Genomic DNA, 27336 nt, shown 5'->3' on the forward strand with positions numbered 1-27336 from the left:
GGAGATAAAGAAGGGAAACAAACAGAGAGAGGGGAGGGAGAAAGATATACAAGACGATCAGTGGGGAAGGTGAAGAAGAAACAAGTAATGGAGAGAAAATATGCAGGGAAAGTAAAGAGAAAAAAAGCAGCGAAGGAAAGGAAAGACAGAGGAGGAGAGAAGAGAAAGAGAGGGCAGAGAGGGATACAAGGAGAGAAAAGATTGTAAGGGAAAGGAAAATGAGCAATGAAGAAAAGAAGAGAATAGGAGGAAAGAAGAGAATAGGAAGAAGACGTCAAAAGTGCTAAGAAGAAGAAGAAGAAGAAGAAGAAGAAGAAGAAGAAGAAGAAGGAAAAGGAAAAGAAGAGAGAGAGAGAGAGAGAGAGAGAGAGAGAGAGAGAGAGAGAGAGAGAGAGAGAGAGAGAGAGAGAGAGAGAGAGAGAGAGGGGCTGCGTGGAGGACCAGCTGGTGAGTACAAAATGAGATAAGACATGATGGATCGCTTCACCTCTTCCCACAATCTTACATCGGCGCGTGAGGGAACATTCGAAAACTATGGTGGGCAGCCCTGTAGCCTACCCATTACTGTTTATTTGTTTGTCTGTCTATCTATCTATCTATCTAACTATCTATCGATCTATCTATTTATCAAACTGTCTGTCTATCTATCTATCTATCTAACTATCTATCGATCTATCTATTTATCAATCTGTTTGTCTATCTATCTATCTATCTAACTATCTATCGATCTATCTATTTATCAATCTGTTTGTCTATCTAACTATCTAACTATCTATCTATTTATCTAAGTGTCTGTCTATCTATCTGTCTCTGTCTGTCTCTGCCTGTCTGTCTATCTGTCTGTCTGTCTGCTTCTTGTTTGTTTGTTAGTTATCTTCCTCAAATTCGGTAACTCTTTTTCATCCGTTTTTATTACACTTTTCTTTTTGTAAGTGGTGAGGGGAGACTTTTTACTTATTTTCTATGAGGTGGTGGTGGATTAAGGGACATTAACCACACGAAAGCAGTAGTAGTAGTAGTAGTAGTAGTAGTAGTAATAATAATAATAATAATAATAATAATAATAATAATAATAATAATAATAATAATAATAATAATAATAATAATAATAATAATAAAAATAATAATGATAATAAAAGTTTTCCTCTTACTCAGATTTCCAGGTAAGTCAGTCGCGTGCTCTTTAAGCTCCCTACACTACGAGTATCACAACCCCCCCCCCCCACACACACACACTAAACTACCCCTACCCCCCCCCCACACACACACTAAACTACCCCCCCACACTAAACTACCCCCCACACACACACACACCACACTACACCCCACACACACACACTACCCCCACTACACTATCCCCCACACACTTTTCACCCCCCCCACTATCACAATCCCCCCTACACACACACTAAACTACACCCCCCCCACACACACACACACTAAACTACCCCTCCCACTTTTTACCCCCACCACACAACCCCCCACACACACACACACACACACACACACACCCCCCCCCCCACACACACTAAAAGTTACTGCTTCTGCCCGTCAATACAAGACAGTGATGCAGAGGCGTTACGTCAAGCTACTTCCTAACGAGAGAGAGAGAGAGAGAGAGAGAGAGAGAGAGAGAGAGAGAGAGAGAGAGAGAGAGAGAGAGAGAGAGAGAGAGAGAGAGAGAGAGAGAGAGAGAGAGAGAGAGAGAGAGAGAGAGAGAGAGAGACCCGTCCTTCAGTCCTTGCCACACTAAATAATAAAGAGAACCATGAGAATGTCTATGCTACGTGTGTTTATGTGTGTGTGTGTGTGTGTGTGTGTGTGTGTGTGTGTGTGTGTGTGTGTGTGGCGCCGCGGAGTCGCCACACACGGTCTACACAAGCCCCCCCTCGCGTGATTAGCGTCTGGCGGGAGCATTACGTTTTCTTTATGACTCCTCCCTCTCACGCGTCGACACCCGCCCCCTTTCCCCCTCTGCCCCTTCCTCTACTGGCACTCTCCCCTTTCCTGAGCCCTGCAATTACGCTTACTCTTGCTTGTTTCGTGCTCTGTGTATCTCTAAGGTTGAAATCAATACTCTAGGTTTTAAGATTCATAGCGTTAAAACCTGCATCCATTCTAGCTTGTTTTTGTTTCTTTAGACTAACCACAACCAATTTTTTTTTTTGTGTGTGTGTGTCAGCTTTCAATCAGTGACATGGCTCTCTTGTCGCTATTTTTTATTAATCCTCTATATTGCTCCTTTTCAGTGACGACGATTTTTTTTTTTATTTTGCTTGCAAATCATACCAAATCATCAATGCGTTTTTTTTTCTGTTTTCCCGAATTCCCTTAAGTCCCGTTGTATGTAGGGTTGAAATCAATACTCTAGGTTTTAAGATTCATAGCGTTAAAACCTGCGTCCATTCTAGCTTGTTTTTGTTTCCTTAGACTAACCACAACCAATTTTTTTTTTTTTTGTGTGTGTGTGTGTCAGCTCTTGAATCAGTAAAATGGCTTTCTTGTTATTTTCTATTACTTCCTCCTATTGTTTCTGCTTTCTGTGACGATATTTTCTGCTTTACTTCGCTTGCTACACTATCTCAAATCAATGCGTTATCGTTGTTTTCCTGTTTAATTGAATTCCCTTAAGTCCTGTTGTATGATTTCAACGCCCTCCTGCGTGTTCCGGTGAAACGTTAACGAGCGCTTGTGCCTCGACTAAGATTTTTCATCCAGGCCATAAAAACGGAATTGCTCTCATAACTCATAATGCACAACCACAGCGTAGTCTACAGCGCAACAAGAATTTCAGCTCATAACCAAAATAGTTGATGAATGTACTGGGAGGAATTTGATAATGCTATAATTACGGCGTGCATGAAGGCGTGTCGCGGCGTGGCTTGGTGCGGTGTGCGTGTCAAGAGAGAGGGAGGAAGGGAAGGGAAGGGGAGAAATGGGAAAAGGAAAGACGTGAAGGAAGGAGGAGTAAAAGAAACTAGTTGGGAAGGACAAAGGAGAGAAGGAAAGAGAGGAAAAAAAGAGGATTAAAGAGGAAAGGGGATAAACGCGAAATGAAGGGAAGAGGAGAAGGGAAGGGAAGGGAAGGGAAGGGAAGGGTAGGGGAGGGTAGGGAAGGGAAGGGAGGGGAGGGGAGGGAAAGGGCAGGGAAGGGGAGGGGAGGGGAGGGAAGGGAAGGGAAGATAAAGAAAACGAAGAGAAGGGAAGAGAAGGAAGGAAGGGGAAGGTAGAAGAAGGAAAGGAAATGGAAGAAGAACAACGAAGGGAAGGGAAGAGAAGGAAAGGGAAGGGATGGGAAGGGATGTAAAGGGAAGGGAAAGGAGAAGAAAGGGAGGGAATGAAAGAAAAGAAAAAAAACTAAGGGAAGGGAGGGGGAAGGGAAGGAAAGGACGGGAAGGGAAGAGAAGGACGGGATGGGAAGGGAAGAGAAGGGAAACGAAAGGAAAAAAACGAAGAAAAGGAAAGTGAAGGAAAAGATAGGAAAGCAAATTGAAGAGAAGGGAAGAGAAACAAGAAAATATAAGGAAGGAAAGGGAAATAAAAGATAGGAAAGCAAATTGAAGAGAAGGGAAGAGAAACAAGAAACTATAAGGAAGGAAAGGAGATAAAAGAGAAGAAAAGGTAAGTTAAGGAAAAGATAGGAAAGCAAATTGAAGAGAAGGGAAGAGAAAGCAAGAAAATATAAGGAACGTCAAGGAAGGAAAGGATATAAAAGATAACAAAAGGTAAGGGAAGTAAGTAAAGGGAAATGAAAGAGAAGGCAAGAAAATATAAGGAAGGAAAGAAACGTCAAGGAAGGAAAGGATATAAAAGATAACAAAGGGTAAGGGAAGCAGATAAAGGGAATTGGAAAACAAGTCAAGAGAAGACGAATAATTAAGTACCCTCATATCAACTCCACAAATAATCCTCAACCTCATTACCCGGCGATCAATAAACAAATATATTCACCCTCTTGACACTCGCCAATCACCTGCTTCTGTCCGGGTGAGGGGGCGAGAGAGACGGAGTGCATGATGAGGTAGAGAAAGGAAGCTGGAGATGGAGCTGCTAGACAAGAAGAAAAGAAGAAGCACAAAACCCACATCAACACAGTTCCCCTTTCTTAGTGTTCCCAGGCCCGACGTTCACCTCCGTCTAGCGCAAACATACCATAGAAGCAAAGTAATGGAACACATACGAATACAGGAGGGGATCTTTGCCACAACGCACATCTCTCTACTTCATAAAAATTCCCGAGCGTTGCGTGACTCCTTTCCCTCATTAGTGTTCCCAGCAACGGCACTCACCGACATCTTATCTCGATACATAATCTAGAGACCACACACACATTAGAATCATTTATGCTGAAACCACCGTTGCCAGATTGTCGTACTTACAGCATAGTATTTACAGGTTTCTGATGCCTAACTATTGCCAAGAAACATCAGGAATTAACTATTTTAACGATGTATTTTTTTTTATCCCCTATTATTACAAGGGGAAACGGGCCCTTGATTATAAGTGAATCTCCTTATTGGGGTCCACAAGACAGTTTTTGGGTCGGAAGTCGGTAAATAAAAGAGGCTGAGTAAGACAATCGTTTCTTCTTTTACCCTCAATACTCCCGAACGTTGAGTAACATTCAGATCAATACTACAGTTCCCTTTCCTCATATGTGTTCCCAGCTACAGCGCTCACCTATAGATCTTATCCATAAATCCAATAGGGGCCACACATACACTAAATTCATCTGTGGTGCAGTCAACATCTCCTTCTCTTCTTTTGCCCTTAAAACTCCCAAGCGGTGAGTGACTTTCAGATCATTACCAGTTCCCTTTCCTCATTAGTGTTCCCAGCTACGGCGCTCACCTCTTTCTTACCGATATCGGCTACATAAGGGCCACACATATACTAAAGTCATCCATGCCAGCGCTCTATTCCATCTTCTCTTTTCCCTTTAAAACCCCCGGACGGCGACACCCAGATTCGTATTACAAGACATTTCGCCGTCAAAGAACACATATTTGACAAGGCTTTCGTAGGAGTTGTGGGCATTTCCAGGAGTAGTTTTATTACCCTGGTGGTAGTGTGACCCTTCTTCTGTACCGTGAACCTCAAGAAACACCCATTAGAGCCCGACTGACCCCATCTTTGACCTTTAGAAATAGCTGATGTGAGAAGCGAAAGTCTTATAATACCGACCTGGGCCAGATTTACATAGTTCCCCTTTCCCAGGTATCCCCATGCAGGTGTCCCCAGGTACCCATTATCGACCAGGGAAGCGAGGGACCATGTAAACCAGAGCCGGTGGGCGGGGAACGAAACCTGACCTGTGACCTTTTACGGCACAACTCGATCAGCCGTGAAATTTGCTCTGAACACAAGGTCACGGGTGAAAGTGAGGGGAGTGTTGCGTGGGCTTAAAGATAAAGTATGGAAACAGTATCTTTAGGGTCGGGGAATTTTTTTTATTTTATTTATGTGAGGAATATTATCCGAGTTCAGGGATGTTTTTGAGGGAATAAAATGATCTTGGTTCAGGAATAGAAATGGTGCGTGTGATATTATGGAGATTCGAGGGAAGGAAGATCTGGGGACTGTTATCTCGGCTCAGAGGGAGATCTGCAGGGGAATATCAACCGGACTGAAGGAAAGATTTGGGAAGTCTCAGGGCGGGGTGGTAAAAGATAATGGAGTAAATACGCCTTGATAAGATACGAAAGAGGAAACGGAGAGTAAGAAAGGAAAATAAATGAAAGATTCGACAACGTTTTGAATAATGGCAAGTAAATTAAATGCGTAGACCATGGTGATGTGATAAACGAGAAAGGTGTAACGTGAGGCAGGATCAGGAGATAAAGGGAGAGAAAAATAAATAAAATCTGAGGGAAATAAAGTTACGTAATAGGATAAAAAATATCAGGAAAGTCTAAATTTGTGTTGTTTAATAAAAAAAATAAAAAAAATCCCGCAGTCATTACAACAAACGATAGGATTAACGTAAATTATGATCAAGGGGAGAAAAGAGATAATAGGCGTAATGAGAAGCTGATTTATAGGAAGAGGTGAAAGAAAAATGATTAAAGAGCAGAGGGGAAAATTGGAAGTTATGGAGAAGCGTGAAGAGATAATTGATGGGGATAGATTGCGGTAAAATAAAAAGGTTAATCCATGAAGAAAAGAGGAAAGGAGAAGAATTAAAGAAGACTACAGTAAAACATGGGTAGAGAGATAGATAGACAGATAGGCAGATAGGATAGACTGGCAGGAAGATAGATATAGATAGACAGATAGATAAATATATATAGATAGGTAGATAGATAGATAGATAAGGGCAATTAAACAAAATGGAGAGTAAAACAGAAATGAGGAGATATGAATGGCGATGAATGATAACGAAAAAGTGAAAAAAATTAAATGAAAGGAGAAAAATCAAAGAAGAAACAAACAATAAAACAGCAAAAAATGTAAAAAAGAGTAATGAAAAAAAAAACGAAACGAGAAGTAATTGAGGATTATTTTTATATCGAATCCTCAATAAATTCGCCGAGCATGTAAACGTATATATAATCATTCGCCAGATATCGCCCTAATTATACGGTCACAGGTTTCCCGGCAGACCCTCATTCGCTATCGATTTTCCATCTTATTAACTCCAGGAAATGTTCAGGTCAATCAGGACAGGCCAGGGAGAGCGCCGGCACCACCACCACCACCACCCTTACAACAACAACAACAACAACAACAACAACAACAGCAACAACAACAACAACAACAACAACAATAACAGCAACGACAACAACAACAACGGACTTTCAGCAGGTGTCCCAACAAGCGGTAAGTTTAGGTCACGTCACGGAACTTATTCTCCCCTCTTCCTCTTCTTCCTCCTCCTCCTCCTCCTTCTTCTTTCTCTCTCCTTCTCTTTCTGCTCCTCTTCCTTTCCTCCTTTTTCCCCTCTTACTACGTCTTCTCTTCCCTCCGCTTCCTCCTCCATCCCTCCCTCAAACTCCTTCACCTTTTCTCTTTCTTCATCTTCTCCTTCAGTCAATTTTCCCCTAATTATCTTTTCTTTCCTTTACTTTCCCTCTTCTTTTAACTCCTTCACCTCTTCTCTTGCCTCACTTCTTCCTTCAGTAACTACATTTCCTTCCCTATTATCTAATCTTCCCTTTTTATTTCAGCCTTTCCGTCCGTGAATTCCCTCGTCCTCTTCCCTTTTAAACCTTCCCATCCTCAGCACTCAGCCGGGACAGACGTACAGTCAAACAGGCAAACTGACACTCAGCAACCGTCGGCAACTTTCTCTTTCGCCGCTGAAGTTCGGTGCGTGACTATTCTCGAGTTTACCGAGTCGTCGTTTCCGTGAGAATTGGTGTTCGCCGTGAGCAGGAGTTACTTAAAAGCCCGTATTCTCAAACGTCTCGTCGCCTCACTTCGCCTGTCTGAAAAGCCAGTCGTAGAAGTCGCTGGGAATTTTCATGGACTATTTTGTGATCCTGGTGATAGTTTAACCCGACTTTTGGATCTTGACCGGGAAAATCACACATGAAAATCTGGCTAATCTTCTCTGTGGCCTTTGAAAACAGGTAGTAGTATTGGCAGCCCGACACGTTTAAAGAATAGTGACCTAAGAGCCGTCAACAAGACAGTCTTTTAAACCAGTCGTAGCAGCCGCAATTCATCGTTTCTTTTTTGCCACTACGACAAAAAATTTTCATTAGAGAACTCCATTTTTTTTTTTCATGTATTGGTAGCCGCCGACAAGACAGCCTTTTATACTAGTAGCAGCTGCAGTCCACGCCTTCTTTTTCGTCACCACAAAGAGAATATTTCCATTAGCGAACTTCATTTGTTTCTTGTATGTACTGGTAGCCGCCGAAACAATAAACTATCAATCAATCAATCAATCAGCCTTTTATACTCGTAGCAGCTGTAGTCCACGCTCTTTCTTTGTCGCCACCACAAAGAAAATATTTCCATTAGCGAACTCCCATTTGTTTCTTGGGCGTATTGGCACTTTCCGTGAGCAAGCCTTCCCCTCGTGACGCCGGGCAGTACGCACAGCAACACACATGAAAATTTTGTTTGCTGATGGAAATGCTCGTGGAAACCAGGCCCGGTGAGTAATGGTGGCGCCTCACTGTCTGGCCTCACGCACGCTAAGCCGATCTCTCCCTCACCCCTTGCCCTGACTCACCCTCACGACAGGTGCCCATCAGGGGGTGGAGGGGGTGGAGGGAGGGGGGACTTCATGCTAGTACTCCGATGATTACCACGGTCCTCCTCATCACCACCAGGGGCATTTGTCATGAGAAGTAACGTTTTGATATTTATTTATTTTTAATCTTCATTGTTATTATCAGTGAACCAAGCGTGCGACACTGGGTTCCTCCCCTTGAACTCCCGTCCTCTTACCGATTGTCTTCTACTCTCCAAGTCCCCCTTAACGTTGCTTCCCTTGCTGTCTTATATCGCTATTGTCATGTTCCCTGCTGTTCTCAACTCGCTAACTGCATTCCTTCACCACTCCAAGGGCCTCGCTCACGGTCATCGCTGCTCACAGTTTTCTACTTAACTGATCCCTGTGCTGTCCAGTTTTCTAATGCAAGAATTAACGAGGATCATCACCCTTTCATCATTCTGAAACAGTTTTACTTTATCTGAATTTCCTTCCTCCTTGCTACGACTTAATTTTAAAGTCTTCTAGGAGGAGAGTATCAAAACGAATCTCGAACCCAAATTTTGAATCGCGCTCTTTTCCGATCTCCTTCTGTCTCTCTTTGTGGGAGCAGCATGTTGCGAGCGAGCGTGTGTGTGTGTGTGTGTGTGTGTGTGTGTGTGTGTGTGTGTGTGTGTGTGTCGTGAACCTTTTCCTCCCTCGGTCTGCTTCCCTTCGCCTTACAAAAAAAAAAAAAAATAAGAGGAATCAAATCATCTAAGTCAACACGCCTCATAGCAAAAAAAGGATTAGTAGCCCAGGCACTCCTTACGCTGATTGTTATTTTTTGCCGACCCAACTGTGCCGTCATTCACTATACAGTTTGTCTTGTGATCTCGGCGGGACAATAACAATACATCTTCGGCGCTGTTTGGGAAGGTAATAAAAAGGATCTCCATATCTAACCTCAATCTCCTCGTCATCCGCCTACTTTTTATTATTTTCTCTCTCTCCACATTCCTCTCCTTTCTTTTCCTCCGTTTACATATTTTCCTTTTTTTTTAAGTTTTCAGCCTTACAGATTTTCTCCTATTCCTCTTTCACCGTTTCCTTCATCTTCTCTATTATACTTCTCCCTCATCTCTCTACATCTTCTCTTATACGACCTTTTCTTCACCTGCTATTCTTATGATTCCTCCTCCTCCTCCTCCTATTCCTCCTCCTCCTCCACCTCCTACGTGTCTTGTTCAAAGTATAACTGCAGAGGGTTCGTGTTTAGCGCAGAAAACGGTTTAAGTTTAAAAGATTAGAGACATAAATAAACTACAAACTGCGAAAGGGAAATATAAATGCCATTACGAATATTTACGAGGATGGGAGGAGATAAACGGAGACGGACGGGGAGGAAGAGGGAGGAGGAAGAGGACGAGGAAGGGGACGAAGACGAGATGGAGAAGGAGAAGAAGACGAGGAGGAAAATGAGGAAAAAGAGGACGAGGAGAAGGATAATGAAAAAACGAGTGAGAGAGAGAGAGAGAGAGAGAGAGAGAGAGAGAGAGAGAAATACATAAGAAAACGAAAACCGAGACAAACAAACAGACACACACCGTTGTAAAAGTTTGATATAAGGAAAGGAGCAATAAGGTACATCTCCAATCAATCAAAATAATAATAATAATAATAATAATAATAATAATAATAATAATAATAATAATAATAATAATAATAATAATCTTGAATGTTAAAAATGATAACAAAATCGCAGGGACAATATATAACACGTGAGGGTACATGGTCGAAGAGGAGGAGGAGGAGGAGGAGGAGGAGGAGGAGGAGGAGGAGATGGAAGAGGGAGAGGAGGACGTAGCATGTATATATAAGGACACGAGGAAAAGGTCGTGGGTACACAAGAGTTCAATTTCCAGCTCCAAAGTTATTAGTGGAGGAGGAGGAGGAGGAGGAGGAGGGACAAGGAATGCTGACATGGAGAAGGGAATGGAAGAGGACACAAAGGAGGAGGAGGAAGGCAACGAGGACGAGGAGGAGGAATACATAGGAATACATAGGAAGAACAGACACCAGAAGACCAGATACAAGGATGAGGACGAGTTAAAGCAGCATCAGGAAGGGAGGAGGGCTGACTAAGGCAAGGAGAGACAGTGGAGAGGTAAGGAGTGCAGCAGCAGGAAGAGGGTCAGAGCGAGGGAGCGTTTAGGTTAGGGAGGGAGATGAAATATTGCATAAATTACCATACAAATGCAGATCATACATACATGCTCCCCTGCTCCATTCGAGGCGGGATCACCCCTTAAATTGATTACGCATGCGATTAGGTGTCGGGTCTGCGTCTTGTTGTACAGGGAAACCAACTTCAAAGGATCGGGAGGGAAGCGAGTGTGAACGTATTAATTATATGGTAACGAGAGTCTCAGGAGATGAAAGAGTATTAGAACGTCTTTGGATCGACGTGAACCGGCTATTGCTTATGTGAATTTATGAGTGGTAATCAGTTGTTGTGTTTGCAAGAGGAAACTGATGAGCTTGAGATTTGGAAATATTATACTGTAAGGCTTTATTTAAGAGTTTATTTAGCAGTGGTGATCAGTTGTTGTGTTTGCAAGGGGAAACTGATGAGCTTGAGACTTGGAAATTTTATACTGCAAGAATTTGATGCGAGGGAAGGAGCATTGCAACACACCTCCAGTTAACGAGGTAGTCCCCTTCTACTTATTTGTGTGTACGTCTTTTATTGGGAGCGGTTTTCAGGTCACAGAAAGAAAGAACATAATTATCTCCATCCATTACCAGTCGACTGAGAAAAAAAGACCTTTCCCAATGCCCTCCACCGGTCTGATGTTAGCGCTGTACTCCCTCCTTCCCCGGCACATGGTCTAATTTCCCTTCTCCTCCTGGTTCTCCGTTTGCTCTGAATTCTCCTTTACAATTTCCGGCAACGGCTGTACTCAACATGCAGTTTGGGGTTCGAATCCTGGCCAGAGCGAATAATATGGCTGACGTCCAGACCACTAATTTCCCTTCTCCTCTTGGTTCTCCGTTTGCTCTGAATTCTCCTTTACAATTTCCGGCAACGGCTGTACTCAACATGCAGTTTGGGGTTCGAATCCTGGCCAGAGCGAATAATATGGCTGACGTCCAGACCACTCGGCTTGTGGTGTCTGGGAGTAAATGTGTGCCTTGGCCAACGTGAGGGTCGATAGCAGCGGAAGCCCGGTTTGATATTCCCTGACGCTTCCGCCTCTCACGTCATCTATCCCAGAGTCCAAAAAGGAGATTACTCAGGTTCTCATGAGTGTTTTTTCACGTTCATGGTCCAGAGGCTTTGTCAGACTACCGCAAGGGTCATGAAACTATAGACTGTTCACTTAAGTCTGACCCAAGCTGACAACATAAACCTAAGCGTGTTTGAAGGCTGAGTGCTGATTGGCTACTGCTATAGCTTCCAAATTTTCTTTAACCTCTGTTTGTGTTTATCTCAAGCAGCACTTTCTGCTAATCTGCACTGTGCTTACGAACACGCTTAGGTTTATGTTGTCAGCTTGGGTCAGACTTAAGTGAACAGACTATACCCCTAGAAATGCTCTCAACCCTCTAGGAAAGCCTTGTCAAATGTGTGTACTCGGACGGCGATATGTTAAAGAGTATGCCCCCTGGACGACGCAGCGCTCTTGTTCCAGGGCTGTTGTGGGCCTGAGCACGCTGGAGCCTTGATGATTAACGAGGCGGACCTTAAACAGGAAATGCTGGAATAAAAAGGAGAGCCATGGCTTAGACCCGTATTCTTAAACACTTCGCTGCCCAAGTACATGTATTGGACAAGGCTTTCGTAGGAGTTTGGGGTATTTCCAGGGGTAGTTATATGGCCCTGGTGGTAGTCTGACCCTTCTTCTGTACCATGAACCTGAAAAAACACTCCCAAGAACCCGATTAAACTCCTTTTCGACCTAAGGAAAGCGTTGATGTGAGAAGAGACCGTTTAAGAATACCGACATCACACTCTTCTGGGGCTACACTTACATAGACCCCGTTCACTTCACACACACACGCAAACATTTCCAACTTAAAATCATATCTTCAGAACTCCCTTTCATGTTTATCACTGGGGGAAACGAACCTCCTTTCCCTCTCTCCTTTCTCTCTCTCTCTCTCTCTCTCTCTCTCTCTCTCTCTCTCTCTCTCTCTCTCTCTCTCTCTCTCTCTCTCTCTCTCTCTCTCTCTCTCTCTCTCTCTCTCTCTCTCTCTCATATTTCCTTTCATTTCATCCTCCTCCTCCTCTTCCTAACGTTTTTCTCTCGTTACGATGTATTAAACAACAATGAAGGCAGCCCAGAGCAATAAAAAACAGAAAACAAGTAAGCCCATTAAGCGCTGTTCCACCAATAATAATAAAAAAAAAAGTTCGAGCGGCCAAAAGATAAAGGGTCAATTTCAGCTTTTTGGCGTCATGAAATTTCCCTCTTTTAATTCACGCTTATACTGACGTAGCACTAAACATCTGCATTCTGTTCGTCCCTTTCTGCCTTACTATATTGTCTTCCTTATTACAATCCCATTCATCACATCGCGTTTCATCCATTCATTATATTTCCTTTCTTTCCCCCCTCCTCCGCCTAATCTGTATCTCTGCATGGGAACTTAATAAAGCCGTCATAGTAGTATTTTTCGTCAACTTAACAATGTGTATTTAAGTGTCAATATGAAGCCCTGAGAATAATACTTCCGATGCCGTGCTGCCAAACCATACCGACCTAGCTGACATATTTTCCGCCAAGCATAGTGAATGGAGACAATGCGTAGTATAAGTATTTGCGAGCTTGCTACCTAGAATCGCCTATATCTACCTATATATACCCCATTTGTTCCCTTTACCCGTTTTCCTTTCCTCCCTCACAGTTTTTCCTCTCCCCAACCCCCCCTACCATCAGCTCCTTTCCTTTCCTTCCTCCCTCTCTTATCACGGGGAAGGGAAGGAAGGGGATACAGCACTAAAGAGTCTCTGCGGGTGGTGGTGGTGGTGGTGGTGGTGGTAGGAGCTACGAGCCTAACCATCACCCAGGGGAGTCCGGGAATTTAATTAAACGTACCACCTCTCCACCTTTAAGACGCACCATATACCTATAATTTTGTTTTCCTTCTTTAGGCGATAATTAACTATTGCTAAAATTACACCCACGTTGCATAAGGCGTTGAGTGTATGTGTGTGTGTGGGGGGAGGGGAGGAGGGGGAGGGGGGAGTTAAGAGACTTGCAGAATTGTGTAACCTGTGTAATTACTTAATTGAATTTGTATGATATTTACTTAGTGAATTGATGTTGTGGATGAATGAACAGACGAATGGGTGAGTAAGAGGAGGAAAGAACGTAGGAAAGAAAGAAAGAAAGAAAGAAAGAAAGAAACAAACAAACAAAAAAAGGATGAATGAATGAAAGAAGAGGAAGAAAGAAAGAAAGAAAGAACGAAAGAACGAATGAAAGGAGAGGAAGGAAGGAAAGATAGAAAGAAAAAAAGAATGAAAGAAAAAAGTAGGAGAGAAAGAAAAGAAAGAAAGAAAGAAAGAACAAATGAATGAAAGGAGAGGAAGGAAGAAGAAAGGGAACAAAGAGCAAGAAAAAAAAGGATGTAAAAGAAAGAAAAAAAGAATGAATGAATGAATGACAAAATGAAAGAAAGACAAAAAGAAACATAGAAAGAACGAACGAAAAAAAAAGAAAAGGAGGAAAGAAAAAAAGAAGAATGAATGAGTAAATAAATGAGAGAAAGAAAAAAGAAAAAAAAAGAAAAAGAAAGAAAAATAAGGAAAGAAAAAAAACCCTAGAGACAAAGACAGCCACACGAACAACTCCGAAAACAAATCAACAAACAAATAATTCACAAAATCAACCGAGAAACAAATAATTAGCTACCGTGTTGGAGGCGTGAACGGGGAAAGGTCGTCTGGCATTCCCCTCGCCTCTCCCCTTGAACTGCACGGAGGGAAACACAAGGTAATAAAAAAAGGGAAATAGAAAAGAGAAAAAAATACCTTGACAGAGAGTGAGAGACAGCAGAAGAATGTAAATAATAATATAAAAAAACCTCGAACGCTCACTGAATAAAAAGAAAATTGAGTGAAACATAGAAAATAGAAAAATACCTTGACAGAGACAGGAGAAGAATGTAAATAATGATAAAAAAAGGAATTACAAAAGAGATAAATACCTTGACAGAGAGTGAGAGACAGCAAAAGAATGTAAATAATAATAAAAAAAAAACTCGAACGCTCACTGAATAAAAGGAAAATTGAGTGAAACATAGAAAATAGAAAAATACCTTGACAGAGACAGGAAAAGAATGTAAATAATAATAAAAAAAGGAATTACAAAAGAGATAAATACCTTGACAGAGAGTGAGAGACAGCAAAAGAATGTAAATAATAATATAAAAAAAACTCGAACGCTCACTGAATAAAAAGAAAATTGAGTGAAACATAGAAAATAGAAAAATACCTTGACAGAGACAGCAGAAGAATGTAAAAAATAATAAAAAATAAAAACCCTCGAACGGTCACTGAATAAAAGGAAAATTGAGTGACACAAGAAAAGGGTAAAAAAAAGCAAAAATATAAACGATCACAGACAGACAGAAAGGCGAATATGAACGAGGAGGAAGAAAATGGAGTACTGGGCAATCTGATATAAGAATGAAGAAGACGATGACTTAGAACGACCAATGGATGAACTGCTGAGTGACTGACGAAAAAAAAAAAAAAAAAAAAATATCCACGTCTTCCCTCTTTCCTTTTCCACCTCTCCAATCCCTCCCTTCTTTCGACCCTCCTCCCTTCCTCCTCCTCCTCCTCCTCTATGCCGGTGAATAATAGGATGAGACAAAATGCACATAATGGGCTTTTTTTTCTCTCTCCTCCTCTCCCTTCTCGTTTCTCTTCCCTCTTTCCTTCCTTCCTTCCTTCCTTCCGTCTTTCCCCTCCCTTCCTCCCTCCCTCTTAAGAATGAAATATATACAGAGAAAATGATTATGATGTGTAACGCCCGTCTCTCTCTCTCTCTCTCTCTCTCTCTCTCTCTCTCTCTCTCTCTCTCTCTCTCTCTCTCTCTCTCCTTTTCTCCCTTCTCCCCTATCTGTCCTCTTCCCTGCATTCATTTTTTCCCTCCCTCACTTATAAGAATGAATTATGGAGAGAAAAACTATGATGTGTAACTCCCCTCTCTCTCTCTCTCTCTCTCTCTCTCTCTCTCTCTCTCTCTCTCTCTGCTCCTCCTCTTGGCTCACGATTTATAAAGAAAACAACAACATTAGAATTCGTATCATGCATAAATCACTTTCTTTTCTACCTCCCTTCCCTCCCTCCATCCCTCCCACCCTTACTTACCCCAACAAGGTTTTAATTGAAAGCTTGTTATATATATTCTCTCTCTCTCTCTCTCTCTCTCTCTCTCTCTCTCTCTCTCTCTCTCTCTCTCTCTCTCTCTCTCTCTCTCTCTCTCTCTATGTTTATTATTATACAGACAGTAAAATATGTACCGGGTAATCCTCTCTCTCTCTCTCTCTCTCTCTCTCTCTCTCTCTCTCTCTCTCTCTCTCTCTCTCTCTCTCTCTCTCTCTCTCTCTCTCTGTATGTTTATTATTATACAGACAGTAAAATATGTACCGGGTAATCCTCTCTCTCTCTCTCTCTCTCTCTCTCTCTCTCTCTCTCTCTCTCTCTCTCTCTGTATGTTTATTATTATACAGACGGTAAAATATGTACCGGATAATCCTCTCCATCTCCTTCGCTGTCTCCCTTCATACCGGTATTATACAAATCGACGTTTATGATCCCTACAACAGCACTCTCTCTCTCTCTCTCTCTCTCTCTCTCTCTCTCTCTCTCTCTCTCTCTCATGCCACCATAGAATCTTTCCTTCCATGGTTTGTGTGTAGGGGGATTTTTTTTTTCTATCCATCCTCGGCGCAGTTCGTTTTTTTTTTTTTTAACAGCAGAGGAGACAGTGCAAGGGCGTAAAAAAAGAAAAAAAAAAAAAAAAAAAAAAAAAAAAAAAACCCCGCTACTTACTGCTCCTAAATAGAGTAAAGCGGCCGCTAATGTATTTGTTCCCGTATCTCGTCCCTTCCCTTCCTGTTCTCACTTTTTTTGATAGCAACAACTTATCGACACTGCACGACACCCAACTCAATGATGATGATGATAATGATGATTGGAATATACACCTTTTCTTTCGCTATCCATCCTACTCTTCCTTCCACCTGTCTAGTTTTTTTCTCATGTAGACCGAAAGATAACATTTAAATAACTTGAGGAAACGGTACAACTCTCTCGATGATGCTGTTGATGATGATGATGATGCGTGGGTACATATACATCATTTCCTTTACCTATTCTTCCCTTTCTTCATCTCTCTCCTCCATAACAAACTAATCGTACAACAACTTTCCCGTGGCGTACGATAGTCACGTTTCTGACCATTTAAATCCCCTTCATCCTTCTCTCTCTCTCTCTCTCTCTCTCTCTCTCTCTCTCTCTCTCTCTCTCTCTCTCTCTCCAGTTTCTATCCCTCTATCCTACTTTTTTTTCCAGTTCCAGAAGCAAATCGCCGTTTCGGACTCCATTTCGGCTGGACCTATAAAACTCTCTCTCTCTCTCTCTCTCTCTCTCTCTCTCTCTCTCTCTCTCTCTCTCTCTCTCACACACACACACATGGGCTGACATTTAACACCTATGCATACTGTCTTTTGCCCACACACCTTGCCCTGTCAATCCCATGTGTCAATTTAAAACGTGGTGGTGTTGGTGGTGGTGGTGATTTTGACTTCTCTGGTGGTGATTGTAGTGGTAGCGTTGGGAGGGGGGGGAGGGGGTAGTGGAAGCAGTGGTGGAGGTGGTAGTGGTAGTTTTGGTAGTGTTGCTGGTACGTAATTTTGGTGATGGTGGTGTCAGTGGGAGCAGTGATGGTAGTTGTAGTGGTACGTGGAGGCGGTGGTGGTTGTGGTGGTGAGTGGTGGTTATGGGGGTGGTAGTTTTTTGATGGTGTGGTCAAAGTAGTGGTGGTGGTGGCGGTCATTCCTATGGTGTTAGTGGTGGTGATTGTACTAATGATGGTGATGACGTCCTTTCTGTTTAGGGTGGTGGTGATGGCGGGTATGATGAACCAGCCTGATAAGCAAGGTGATTCAATTAACAAAGGATCATTAATCTTCATATATTTGTAATGACTTTGTGGTGCTCCAATGACACGGAAAGTCTGTGCATTACTAAGCCATTTCACCGGCAATACACGCCTAATCCCTAATCGGACATTCATGATGATCTGCAGGCAATGCTGTTTCCATATATTATGTAAATCGAATAAGGTGTACTACTGGTGATATTGGTGGTGAAGCTGGTAGATATAACTGATGGTTGTGGTATAACTGGGTGATGGTGGTGGTGACGATGGCGGTGGTAGCAGTGATGGTGGTGGTGATGGCGGTAGTGGTGGAGGCCGTGGTGGTGGTGGTGACGATGGCGGTGGTAGCAGTGATGGTGGTGATGGTGGTGGTGATGGCGGTAGTGGTGGAGGCCGTGGTGGTGGTGGTGACGATGGCGGTGGTAGCAGAGATGGTGGTGGTGGTGATGTCGGTAGTGGTAATTGGGTGGTGGTGGTGATGGCAGTAGTGGTAATTGCGGTAGTGGTGGTGGTCGTGGTAATTGGGTGGTGGTGGTGGTGGTGATGGTGGTGATGGCGGTAGTGGTGGTGGTCGTGGTAATTGGGTGGTGGTGGTGGTGGTGATGGTGGTGATGGCGGTAGTGGTGGTGGTCGTGGTATTTGGGTGGTGGTGATGGTGGTGGTCAAATTCTCAAGTATAGACGCCTTACTTATGGTTGTGATTGTGGTAAATCTTGGTGAAGATGATGGTGGTGTTGGTGTTACAATATTGCAGTGGCGAGCGTGGTGGTTGTGATGTAGCGGTAATCAAGGTAATACTGATGATGAAAGGTGTTAAATGCCATCATAACTTTCAACAGTATCCCCGGTCCAACTACTCGGCTGCCCGTGCTTACTGGATATGCATAGGAAAGGCACATAACAGCTCCGAAAATCAATAAGAGCCGATTTCACAGTCCAACACAGTGTCTTCGTAACAGCCCGAACCAAACTATAAAATCCCATACAATCGAAAATGGTGAGGTCTTCGATGACACAAGACTTTTCCTGTATAGTTTCATCAAATTTGTGAACTTAAATACAAACACTAGACACTATACAAGGAAATTTCGAAGGCTCTGGTATTGGTTTGGGAGCTTACTAACCCATCATGGGGAACTGTAAAACTGGCTGCTCCTCTATCCCGGGACCCGATGCAGTGTTATAGAAATCTAGATGTATAAATCCTGCTCCTTTCTACTTTATCGGACTCTCTTCCTCATATGGTTAAACTTTTGATTAATCCCTCTCGCTCAACCTTCCAACTGTCGGCCAAGTACTGCAATAAAACGTCATTTACATAAAAAGCCCGTCTGAACACTAAACAGCAAATAAAGAAAGGGTTCATTAACTTTTATCTCCTCACACTCAATCTTTTTTTAGAATATGTTCCTTAGAGGCGGTTATGTCGTGTTTCCATGTAAAGTTCTTCACAAATGAGAACTTAATTTGCTTTGAATCCTTTACGAAACTATACTAAGGCGGCAAGTTTTGCTTTATCTGTTAGTCGTCGTTCGCAACCAACAGAGGTTTATAAAAGGATACCGATAAGCTGAGTGTGTGTGCATCTCTCTCTCTCTCTCTCTCTCTCACACACACACACACAAGGGACGCCGAAGCTTCAAAACACACATGCTCCACCCAAACAAACCCCTGCATCCACCCAGCCAACTACTTACTCACCCCCCAATCAGCAGGAGTCGACAGCTGACTGGCCCTGTCAAGTATAAAAGAAAAATCGGGACTTTAGGACTTACCAGGAAGATACCGAAGCAGCGTACTCGTGAAGGCGAACGAACAAGGGGACTCAGGAATCAGATAGCACAGCACACACGCGCGCGACCCAGCCCAACCCGACCCTCCACAGCAAAGTTTTCCCCTCCTTCTGTTTGACTGTTTTCACGGCTATTTACTCACTTCCAGGCCTCGTTCCACGGACAAAAGAAAGGGACTACAACAACTTCCAGCAAACGCACTAGCACCCCACGAACGTCCGTGTCTGGAAACCTAAGTGCGATTTTTTTCTTCCAGTTTTTAATAAATAATGCCTTCACCCCCACTGAGTCAGCCAGGAGTCGTGAGTGAGGCGACCACGTCAGCCACCAGTACTCCACTCCCCATCACTGCCGACAGACCACTGAGCTATCCACAAGTTGGAATGGCATGGCGATTCCTTCCCCCGATAGGCTCATGCGCAGGCTTGGACTACAAGTGCCACCTCTCCACACTCCTTTCACCGAGACCCGAGTGCAAGCAATGCCTCAAGAATAAAGTCGTGGTCTTCCTGTGCTTCCGAAGACCAAAAACAGGAGTACGAGATTAAACGGAAGAACGTAAAGTCATGAATGTGTGAGATAGAGTGTTTACGCTGGGTCGTGGAAGTACGTGGCACCGCTGCTGTTTCCGCCATCTTTATTGATTTGTTCCATGAAGAGCGCGTAAGTTGGACTGGCTTTAAAATCGACGCCAGCAGGCCTGCTTACTCCTCTCCACTACCTCTTTACGCTTCTTCCTTTAAGTGCCCTTCCATCTCTTTCATCAAGCAGCCCCACCGTGCCCGCCTGATCCTCCCGCGCGCAACTGCAAGGGCCGGCGCGGGACGAGAAACCCGAAGACAAAGGTTGGAGGCAGCCAGCGAGGGGTGGAGTCTTCGCCGCCCGCCAGCCTGCAGGGGCGCGCCTCGCTGCCGCCACTCGCACACTCCATTCACAAAAACGTTCTTTTACCTGTTCCAGAGCCATTTTTATACTCCTTATGGACAAATACTATGCTTTCGGAACTCGTATCAAAAGGTCAAAAAATTCTGCTATAAAAAAATAACTCGTTTTTTTATGAAAGGCACTGGAACATTCTACCATTAGGCCGTTTATACAATACTTGATATTTTGTCATGTGGCGTTCATCTCTAAATGGAATGTAACTCGCTCTCAGTCGCTTTGCTGAAAAGATGATTCTTCAACACAGATCAACCACAACGAGTTAACTTTTCAGGGAGGCGTTAACACGGAGGAACAGGCGGGGTGGGGCGCACGGTTTCCACAATGCATCATAAGCAGTATTTCCCCAGACAAGTTCCAAAATTTCCCAAAATCGACAAATACTTCCCGAAATACTCAATAGTCAATACCAAAAGTACCAGAAGGGCATGAATAAAGTACTGAAACAGAAAACTAGAAACATTTTGAGTAGCAAACTCCGTCCACTTTTACCGTAGCTGATATCTAATTATAGGCCTACACTTATGCAAAAATAAACACTCAATTGTAGTAATTAAGATTCTCTCTCTCTCTCTCTCTCTCTCTCTCTCTCTCTCTCTCTCTCTATACACACACATTGGAATCATATGATTGTTCCATTTGTTAGGTTTGGTTGGATTTTTACAAAATTTGCACTTATGAAACCATTATTTTGTTTTCAGTCACTTTTGTTTGAGCTTTAATGTCAACATGCACTAATTTGTGGTTACAAGAACCAAGATGTTCTCCAACCGTAACATTACTGACTAGATTATCTAAGGTTAAAGAAGACTGAAGATGATTAAAAGGAATTAAAGGACACTGCCACTGAAACTCACTGTAGTTAGGTACAGGGTGGCCTCTCTGAACCATCTTGGGATCTGTCACGACATCCTTGCTTCTGGGGCTGCCCAAATGGACTTGCTTATCCATGGCCTTCACTGGACATGGGATGAACTGTCTGCCTTTACTGCAAACACATTCTGTGTGCAGTATGAAAAGTAGGCTGGAGCAATCTGAGAACTCCATCATCACCTCCATCAAACAGAACTCAGCCCGTGTGGATATATGGGGAATGAGTAGCTGGGCCTTGTTTGCATACTGTGCACAGTGTTTGAATTAAGGCTGTAAATAATTCCTTAGATTTAGTATTACAATACATTAGTTGAGTGAAGTATTTTATCAGTCTTTTTTTCTGCATTCTTTTTATATGCCTCAGGGCAAAGTAAAACTTTGATTATTATTACAATTATTTTTATTACAATAATCATTATAAAATGGTACTCAACAAAACCCCTAATTCTTATCTGCCTCGAAAAGAACTAAGACAACAGAATTCTTTTGTGTTCATCATTTTTCTTTCATTTTTCTTCAATAATAAAGTTAGTGGTGGTGTCCCATGGGTCAATTTAACTTGAAAAATGATACACTTTTGATTTTTGCCTTTTCAAAGCCATATTCAGTAACATCTCACTTCAATGAACCACTTGGGGAAAGTGGGTGACTTTATATCTGAAAATCTGTTATACCCAAGAGATCTAAACTTTTTACATACAACAAACATTTTTCATTATAAGCTGAAAACCCGCTATTTCTGACCATTTCTGTATATAAAGAGCTTTGTTCCTTTCAAATACTACAGGAATACTGGGACTGTCAAACAATACTTACATACTGGACACTAATTCCAAAGTACCATATTTGCTGGCACCTAAGGCACTTTTTTCTCAAATTAGACTAAAAATTTTAGCACACGCATTCAGCGCCAAATACTGCTTAGCCTGTGGGCATAACTTTGTGTACACTATGTTGACCAACATGCATGTATACGTGTTTGGCTGGCCCATCAAACCTAACCTAGAAATCACCAAACTTGTTTGGTTAATCCCCGCATGTACCAAACTAGCCCCAAAGTTCGTTCAAGCCGAAATTTGTTATATTGAGGTCCATAAAAGTGAGAGTTAACTGTAATTCTGCTGTTGTGATTTTCATGTTCAACAGGAAATGTTTTGACATGAAATGGTAGAGAAATGGAAAAATTATTTTGCCATTGATACAATGGACAGTGTAAGTGTTGCATTTCTAGTTCTTACAACAGAACAATAAAAGATACAGAGTTAACAACTTGCCGGAACTGCATCTTACATCTAAAGGAAGAATCATGAAAAAATTAGTTAAATTTGAAATGGTGAGATGGGGACCACTGGTACACTTGATATGATATGACACAAAATAAAGACATTGCAACATGGGAATAAGCTCAACTTGCGTATATTACAACTTGATAGATACATATATCAATCATGAAACAATAAAGTTATACTTCATGCCACAATTAATAGTGTTATAATCCATTCACCTAAGCTGCAACCTCCAGCATCTTGAACACTGCTGATTGGCTGTTGGAGGGTAGGATGTCTGACGTCTCTGTCACACAAACTATTCACACAGGTTCAGAAAATGTTCATATTTTTAACTAAGCTCATCTGGTACATAAGATAGGCAAATTTTGTTGACATCATTGGATTAAATAGTAATTTTACAACTATAACATGATTTTCAAAGCCTGATAAGGATAAAAAACAAAGTACCATATTTGCTGGTACCTAAGACATTTTTTCTCAAATAAGACTAAAAATTTTAGCACACATTCAATGCTAAATACTGCTTTACCTGTGGGCATAACCTTAGCCTAGAGGAAGTGTACAGATCAGATGAAATTATGATGTTGTTGATGAAGGGCTTTGACGGCTCAGCTGACCCTACTCGCCCTGACAGCAATGTCCTCTGATGACAAGACAGTCGGTCTTGGCCTTGGTGTGGGGGTCGCCAACACAAGGGTGTCATTTCTATGGTTCGTCATGTTCATTTGGTAATAAAAAAGGATGTAGTAGAACAAGTGATACACTTCAATATATAGCACTTGAAAACGGGGTGCATCTTTGATACTGATAAATACAATATTTACGGTGAGTAGTAGTCAGAGAATAACATGAATGTTTATATTCATTTTTAATCATCAATATTTGCAGCAGAATTTCAAAATAAAACATTTGTTCTAATACATGAAATTCTCCTATATATGAGGGTACTCTTATATTTAAAATAAAATGCAATACAAGGAAGGACAAGGAAGGATTTGTAAAGAAAGTATAAATATTATGTTCTTCTCTTGACTTCCTTTCATCATAATTATTTAATTTTTTACACTATTGAGTTTTGAAAACCGTGTTACAGTTGTACAATTACTGCTGAATCAAATGGTGTCAACTAAATTTGCCTATCTTGTGTACTAGATTGAGCCAAGTTAAGAAATATATATATTTTCTGAACCCATGTGATTGTGTTGAAAGACTGTGACATCAGAAACCTCACCTGCCAGTAGCCAATCAGCAGCATTCTCGTCTACCTGGCGAGGGACTGAGCCATTGTTGAGAGGAGTCCAGCTTAAGTGATTGGACTACAGTAAGAACAAACATACAATCTACTGCACAGGTCACTTCTACAACTTTTAACATCAAGAATAATAATACTATGATCCTAAGGACACTTTATTGATAGCGACAGTGCTATCACTGCTCTGCTTACCATTGTATAAGTCTGATATTTCAGTCACTGCATCACACACTGAGTTGCCAGCAGCAATGTGGTGCTGCACAGTTTGGACAATCAACGCTAGAGGTGAGTCAGGCAATCTCTCCTGTGAACAGAGAGAATATGCATACAAAATGTCAGATCTATGTTTGTAAGTGCAGGTTGAGAATCCCTTATCCGAAATTCCTGGGACTGAAAGTGTTGCGGATTTTGGATTTTTTCGGATTTCGGAATATTTTTTTTAACCTAAATAAAATGAAAACTGAAATAAGCCAACAGTTTATTTTTTAACCCGTGGGCTTCAGCTATGGGAAAGCCGAGAAGTGGCCAAGAAACAGCAAAATTACACTGCATTTTGAGACAAAGAAAAGAGCATGGAACGTACATCAGAGTACTCCTCTCATAACCAAAAAGCTGTTAAAAATATTTACTTTTACTCAAACTTCATTCTTTTTGGATGGTGTTTGTTACAAAATAAACAGTCTCGTGACGCGTGGCATCAAGCCTAGAGTTGCTTGTTGTCTACTTTAGAGAATATGACAAGTGATTACTGTGTGGATAGGTAATTCAGTCTGCCATGACCTTACAGCACAACCTATGAAACAACAACAACAACAACAACATCTCTAGATCACTCACCCACCACTATGACCAAGAGCATGTATGGTGGGTTGCTCTATGCCACCACCGCCTACATTTAGCTCGAATTAGGGGTTTTATGGTGAGCCCTTTTTAGGGTCCACCGTACCACAGCCATGACTCGTGAAAGCCCTGAAAAGGGTCTGCTGACGTTCTCGGGTTAATCAATGTACATGTAATGACACTAGTTATGTTACACTCATACATGGAGGTGAAATTCAGATCTCACAAAAAATAATGTTTTGTACTTACCGTACATAAACAAAACATGTAGTGCTGAAAACACAAAGATCGCACACCAAAGCACAAATGCAATCAGACACGAGCACACGGGTGCTATCTACGAGTTTACAACGCGGACTGAGACTAGGGTTGCCAACTTGCCGCCTTTTCCTTAAAATATGGAACGCCATTTGTTCCATATTTGGCTGTCTGAATGGTTAAGCAGATAAAATTGATTATTTTAAAACTGTAGTGAGCGCATTTTTCAGTGAACCACAAAACCAGTCCATAAAATTATGTTTAGAAAGGGTCATCCTGAGATACATGTAAGATACGCATCATAATGTCCCTCTCCCCTTCCTCCTGCCTTTACCAGCAGCGGGCAGTGGCTGTCAGTCATGGCAGGCCAGAGAAATTTTAGGGTTGCCACCCATTCCTTAACCTGCTGGGCGCCAAGCATTTTTCGCAAAAACTTTCCCCTGGTGTCAAGCAAAATTGGATTTTTTTTGGCAGAAGTGTTCAGAATGATTAGACAACACATAATTGATACATTTTACTACTCACCTCTTTATAATTTCCATGATTTCTAGGCGCCGAAAGTTTCCGATATTTAGAGTGTTACATCCCGTAGACTTACTTGCCCCAGGGAACTCGTCTATCACCATCACCATATAAGAGGCGCCTGTTGGCCTGAGAGGCAGCAGAGGGTTCGAAAACCCTCCTTGCTTGGGCATAATGCAAGTGGCGAGGCGTCAGGACCTAACTTTCCTCACCACTCGAACTACCACTATCACTATATATAAATTATAATCTTTATCAAGGTCACTATCAGACTCAAAGGCATTCACATCACTATCCGTGAAGTCACTAGGGGCCTCATCAAGGGCACAAGCAATGTTGGGCATTTGCAAAATATGCTTTGCGCGGTGAGACATCCTCCCTGCACTGCGGTCAGGTCAGGAAAGCGACCCGTACCCTTGAAATCCCTAGAGGCTTGGTGTGGGGGGTGAAGATCAGTGACTGGGAGGGGTAAAGGTATGAAAAGTGTCTTGACAAAGTATGAAAAGCTTCTCAGTCAAAATAAGGCCATGGCAATTTTTCTAAATTGCCACTATAAATAAACAGCGCTGGCACCCTGGGGGTTAAAATATGGATTCGTTCTGTATTGGAGAATGGGATGTTGCGTTCTTTATTTTTTTTTAGCTCAAGGTGGCAACCCTAACTGAGACTCTATTCCCATTGTTTTCCGCTCTGAGCACTCTCGTCTTGTGGCGAAAAAAGGGAACCCATGCTCATGTCTTCCACCTGTACAAAGAGACAAGCCAGTCCTCGTCGAAAGACCGACTTGGTCGGCTAGACTCACGTCAGCTGATAGAGTTGGTCTATCAGCATCCTCCCCTCCCCTTCATGAGCTCTCACCGGCAGGGGTCTGTGGTCCCTCCTCGGAGGAACGTACGCGCTTCACCCTGACAGCCTCCATATATCCCTGTCCCCATCCGTGAGGTGGCAACAAATAAAAAAATAAATTAAAAAAACTTAGTATGTGGTGGAACTTTTGGATTTTGAAATTTCGGATAAAGGATTTTCAACCTGTACTTGCAACATAAATTGATTAATCATATACAGCTTACGCTGTGGAAGACACTCTATTCTTTATTAAACATAAAATGTGTGAATTAATCTGGTCTAACGTTAAATTTGTTCATATATATATAAACCTCCCTCATAATCAAGGTTATGCAATACCACCCTTCTGTCTAAACTAATTTGCAAGTACATCTCAAATCAATCATATGCTTGGGGAGCACATCACCTCACCCATCTTAAGATGTCAAACCCAGGGATTCCATGCAGGCCCACTTCTGAGTAATATCACATAGGGACGACCAGCCTCCTATTCCACTCAGGGGGAATGGTACTAAATTGCCATATGGAAGTCAAGACTGCATGCAACCCACAGATCATGGCCTCACCTCCATCTTTGAGCAGCTCTGCACTAATGTTACAAATGCCAGCTACCTTTCTACCCCCAATCTTGCCACAGCCTCCCTGACCTCATCAAAAGAGGGTGGACTTTTGTTATTGGGTGGATCAGCATCTGCTATTTACAACTCAGCAGTTGGGAGCTGCCAGCTCAGAGGTTTCGCTTTGTACAACTGCACAAAACACTCAGCCCAATGAGCCCTCTGCCTATCCATGCCTAACAGGATGCAATCATCTGGTGTTCAGATAGCACTAACCTGAGGGGGAGGCTCAGAGCAGACCTTCTTCAGGGATTGGTAAGCAGGTCTGATGTCATTTGCAATGAAATGGCCCTCGACATCCTCAGCGAGACTCCCAGTATATCTTTCCTTGTCTCTCCTCAAGAGTGATCTAATCCTACATGACAAAGCAATGATTCCCAGCAAGCTGTGCAGGATAACTCTGCGATATTCTTCAGCATCACCCCCAAAGCAAAACCACTCCTTGATCTTGGGAGCTCTCCAGTGCACTAATTTGCAGCTTGAAGAGTTTCATGTTTGAAGGCAACACATAGTTCTACAGGGTCCTCAAGGGTGTTAGCACTTAAAACCAATCTGGGACAGTCACTGCATACTCATGAGTAGCTACATGCCAAGTCTTATGGTCTCTTGAGATAAAACACAATATAACAGTACAATTACATCTCAAGATTCTTCTTGACGACATGAAGCTTGAGTGTTGCAACAAGCCTATGAACAATTGCAAAGAATTCTGCACTCTACAAAACCCTGCAGTTAAGGATCCTCCTATGAGGACTAACAGGAATGAGGTCAATCTCCTT

At 42.4% G+C, this 27336-nt stretch overlaps 1 protein-coding gene and 1 long non-coding RNA gene across 3 annotated transcripts in view; both read right to left on the bottom strand.

The window, feature by feature from the left end:
• The window catches only part of LOC127006917 (uncharacterized), an 83542-nt gene extending 62408 nt beyond the window's left edge, over window positions 1-21134 (bottom strand). Inside the window, exon 1 of the long non-coding RNA XR_007759907.1 lies at window positions 20918-21134. This is a non-coding gene — a long non-coding RNA (uncharacterized LOC127006917). The remainder of the gene's footprint in view (window positions 1-20917) is intronic.
• A 187-nt stretch (window positions 21135-21321) lies between these two features.
• Window positions 21322-27336, bottom strand: part of LOC127006921 (pseudouridylate synthase 1 homolog) — a 97531-nt gene continuing 91516 nt past the window's right edge. For both annotated transcript variants that reach the window (XM_050877270.1, XM_050877278.1), the window contains one exon: window positions 21322-23778. In XM_050877270.1, the coding sequence (XP_050733227.1) occupies window positions 23611-23778 (168 nt within the window). In that variant the 3' untranslated portion in view covers window positions 21322-23610. The remainder of the gene's footprint in view (window positions 23779-27336) is intronic.

This window comes from Eriocheir sinensis, chromosome 3, assembly GCF_024679095.1.
Source record: "Eriocheir sinensis breed Jianghai 21 chromosome 3, ASM2467909v1, whole genome shotgun sequence".
Classification (NCBI taxonomy): Eukaryota; Metazoa; Arthropoda; class Malacostraca; order Decapoda; family Varunidae; genus Eriocheir; species Eriocheir sinensis.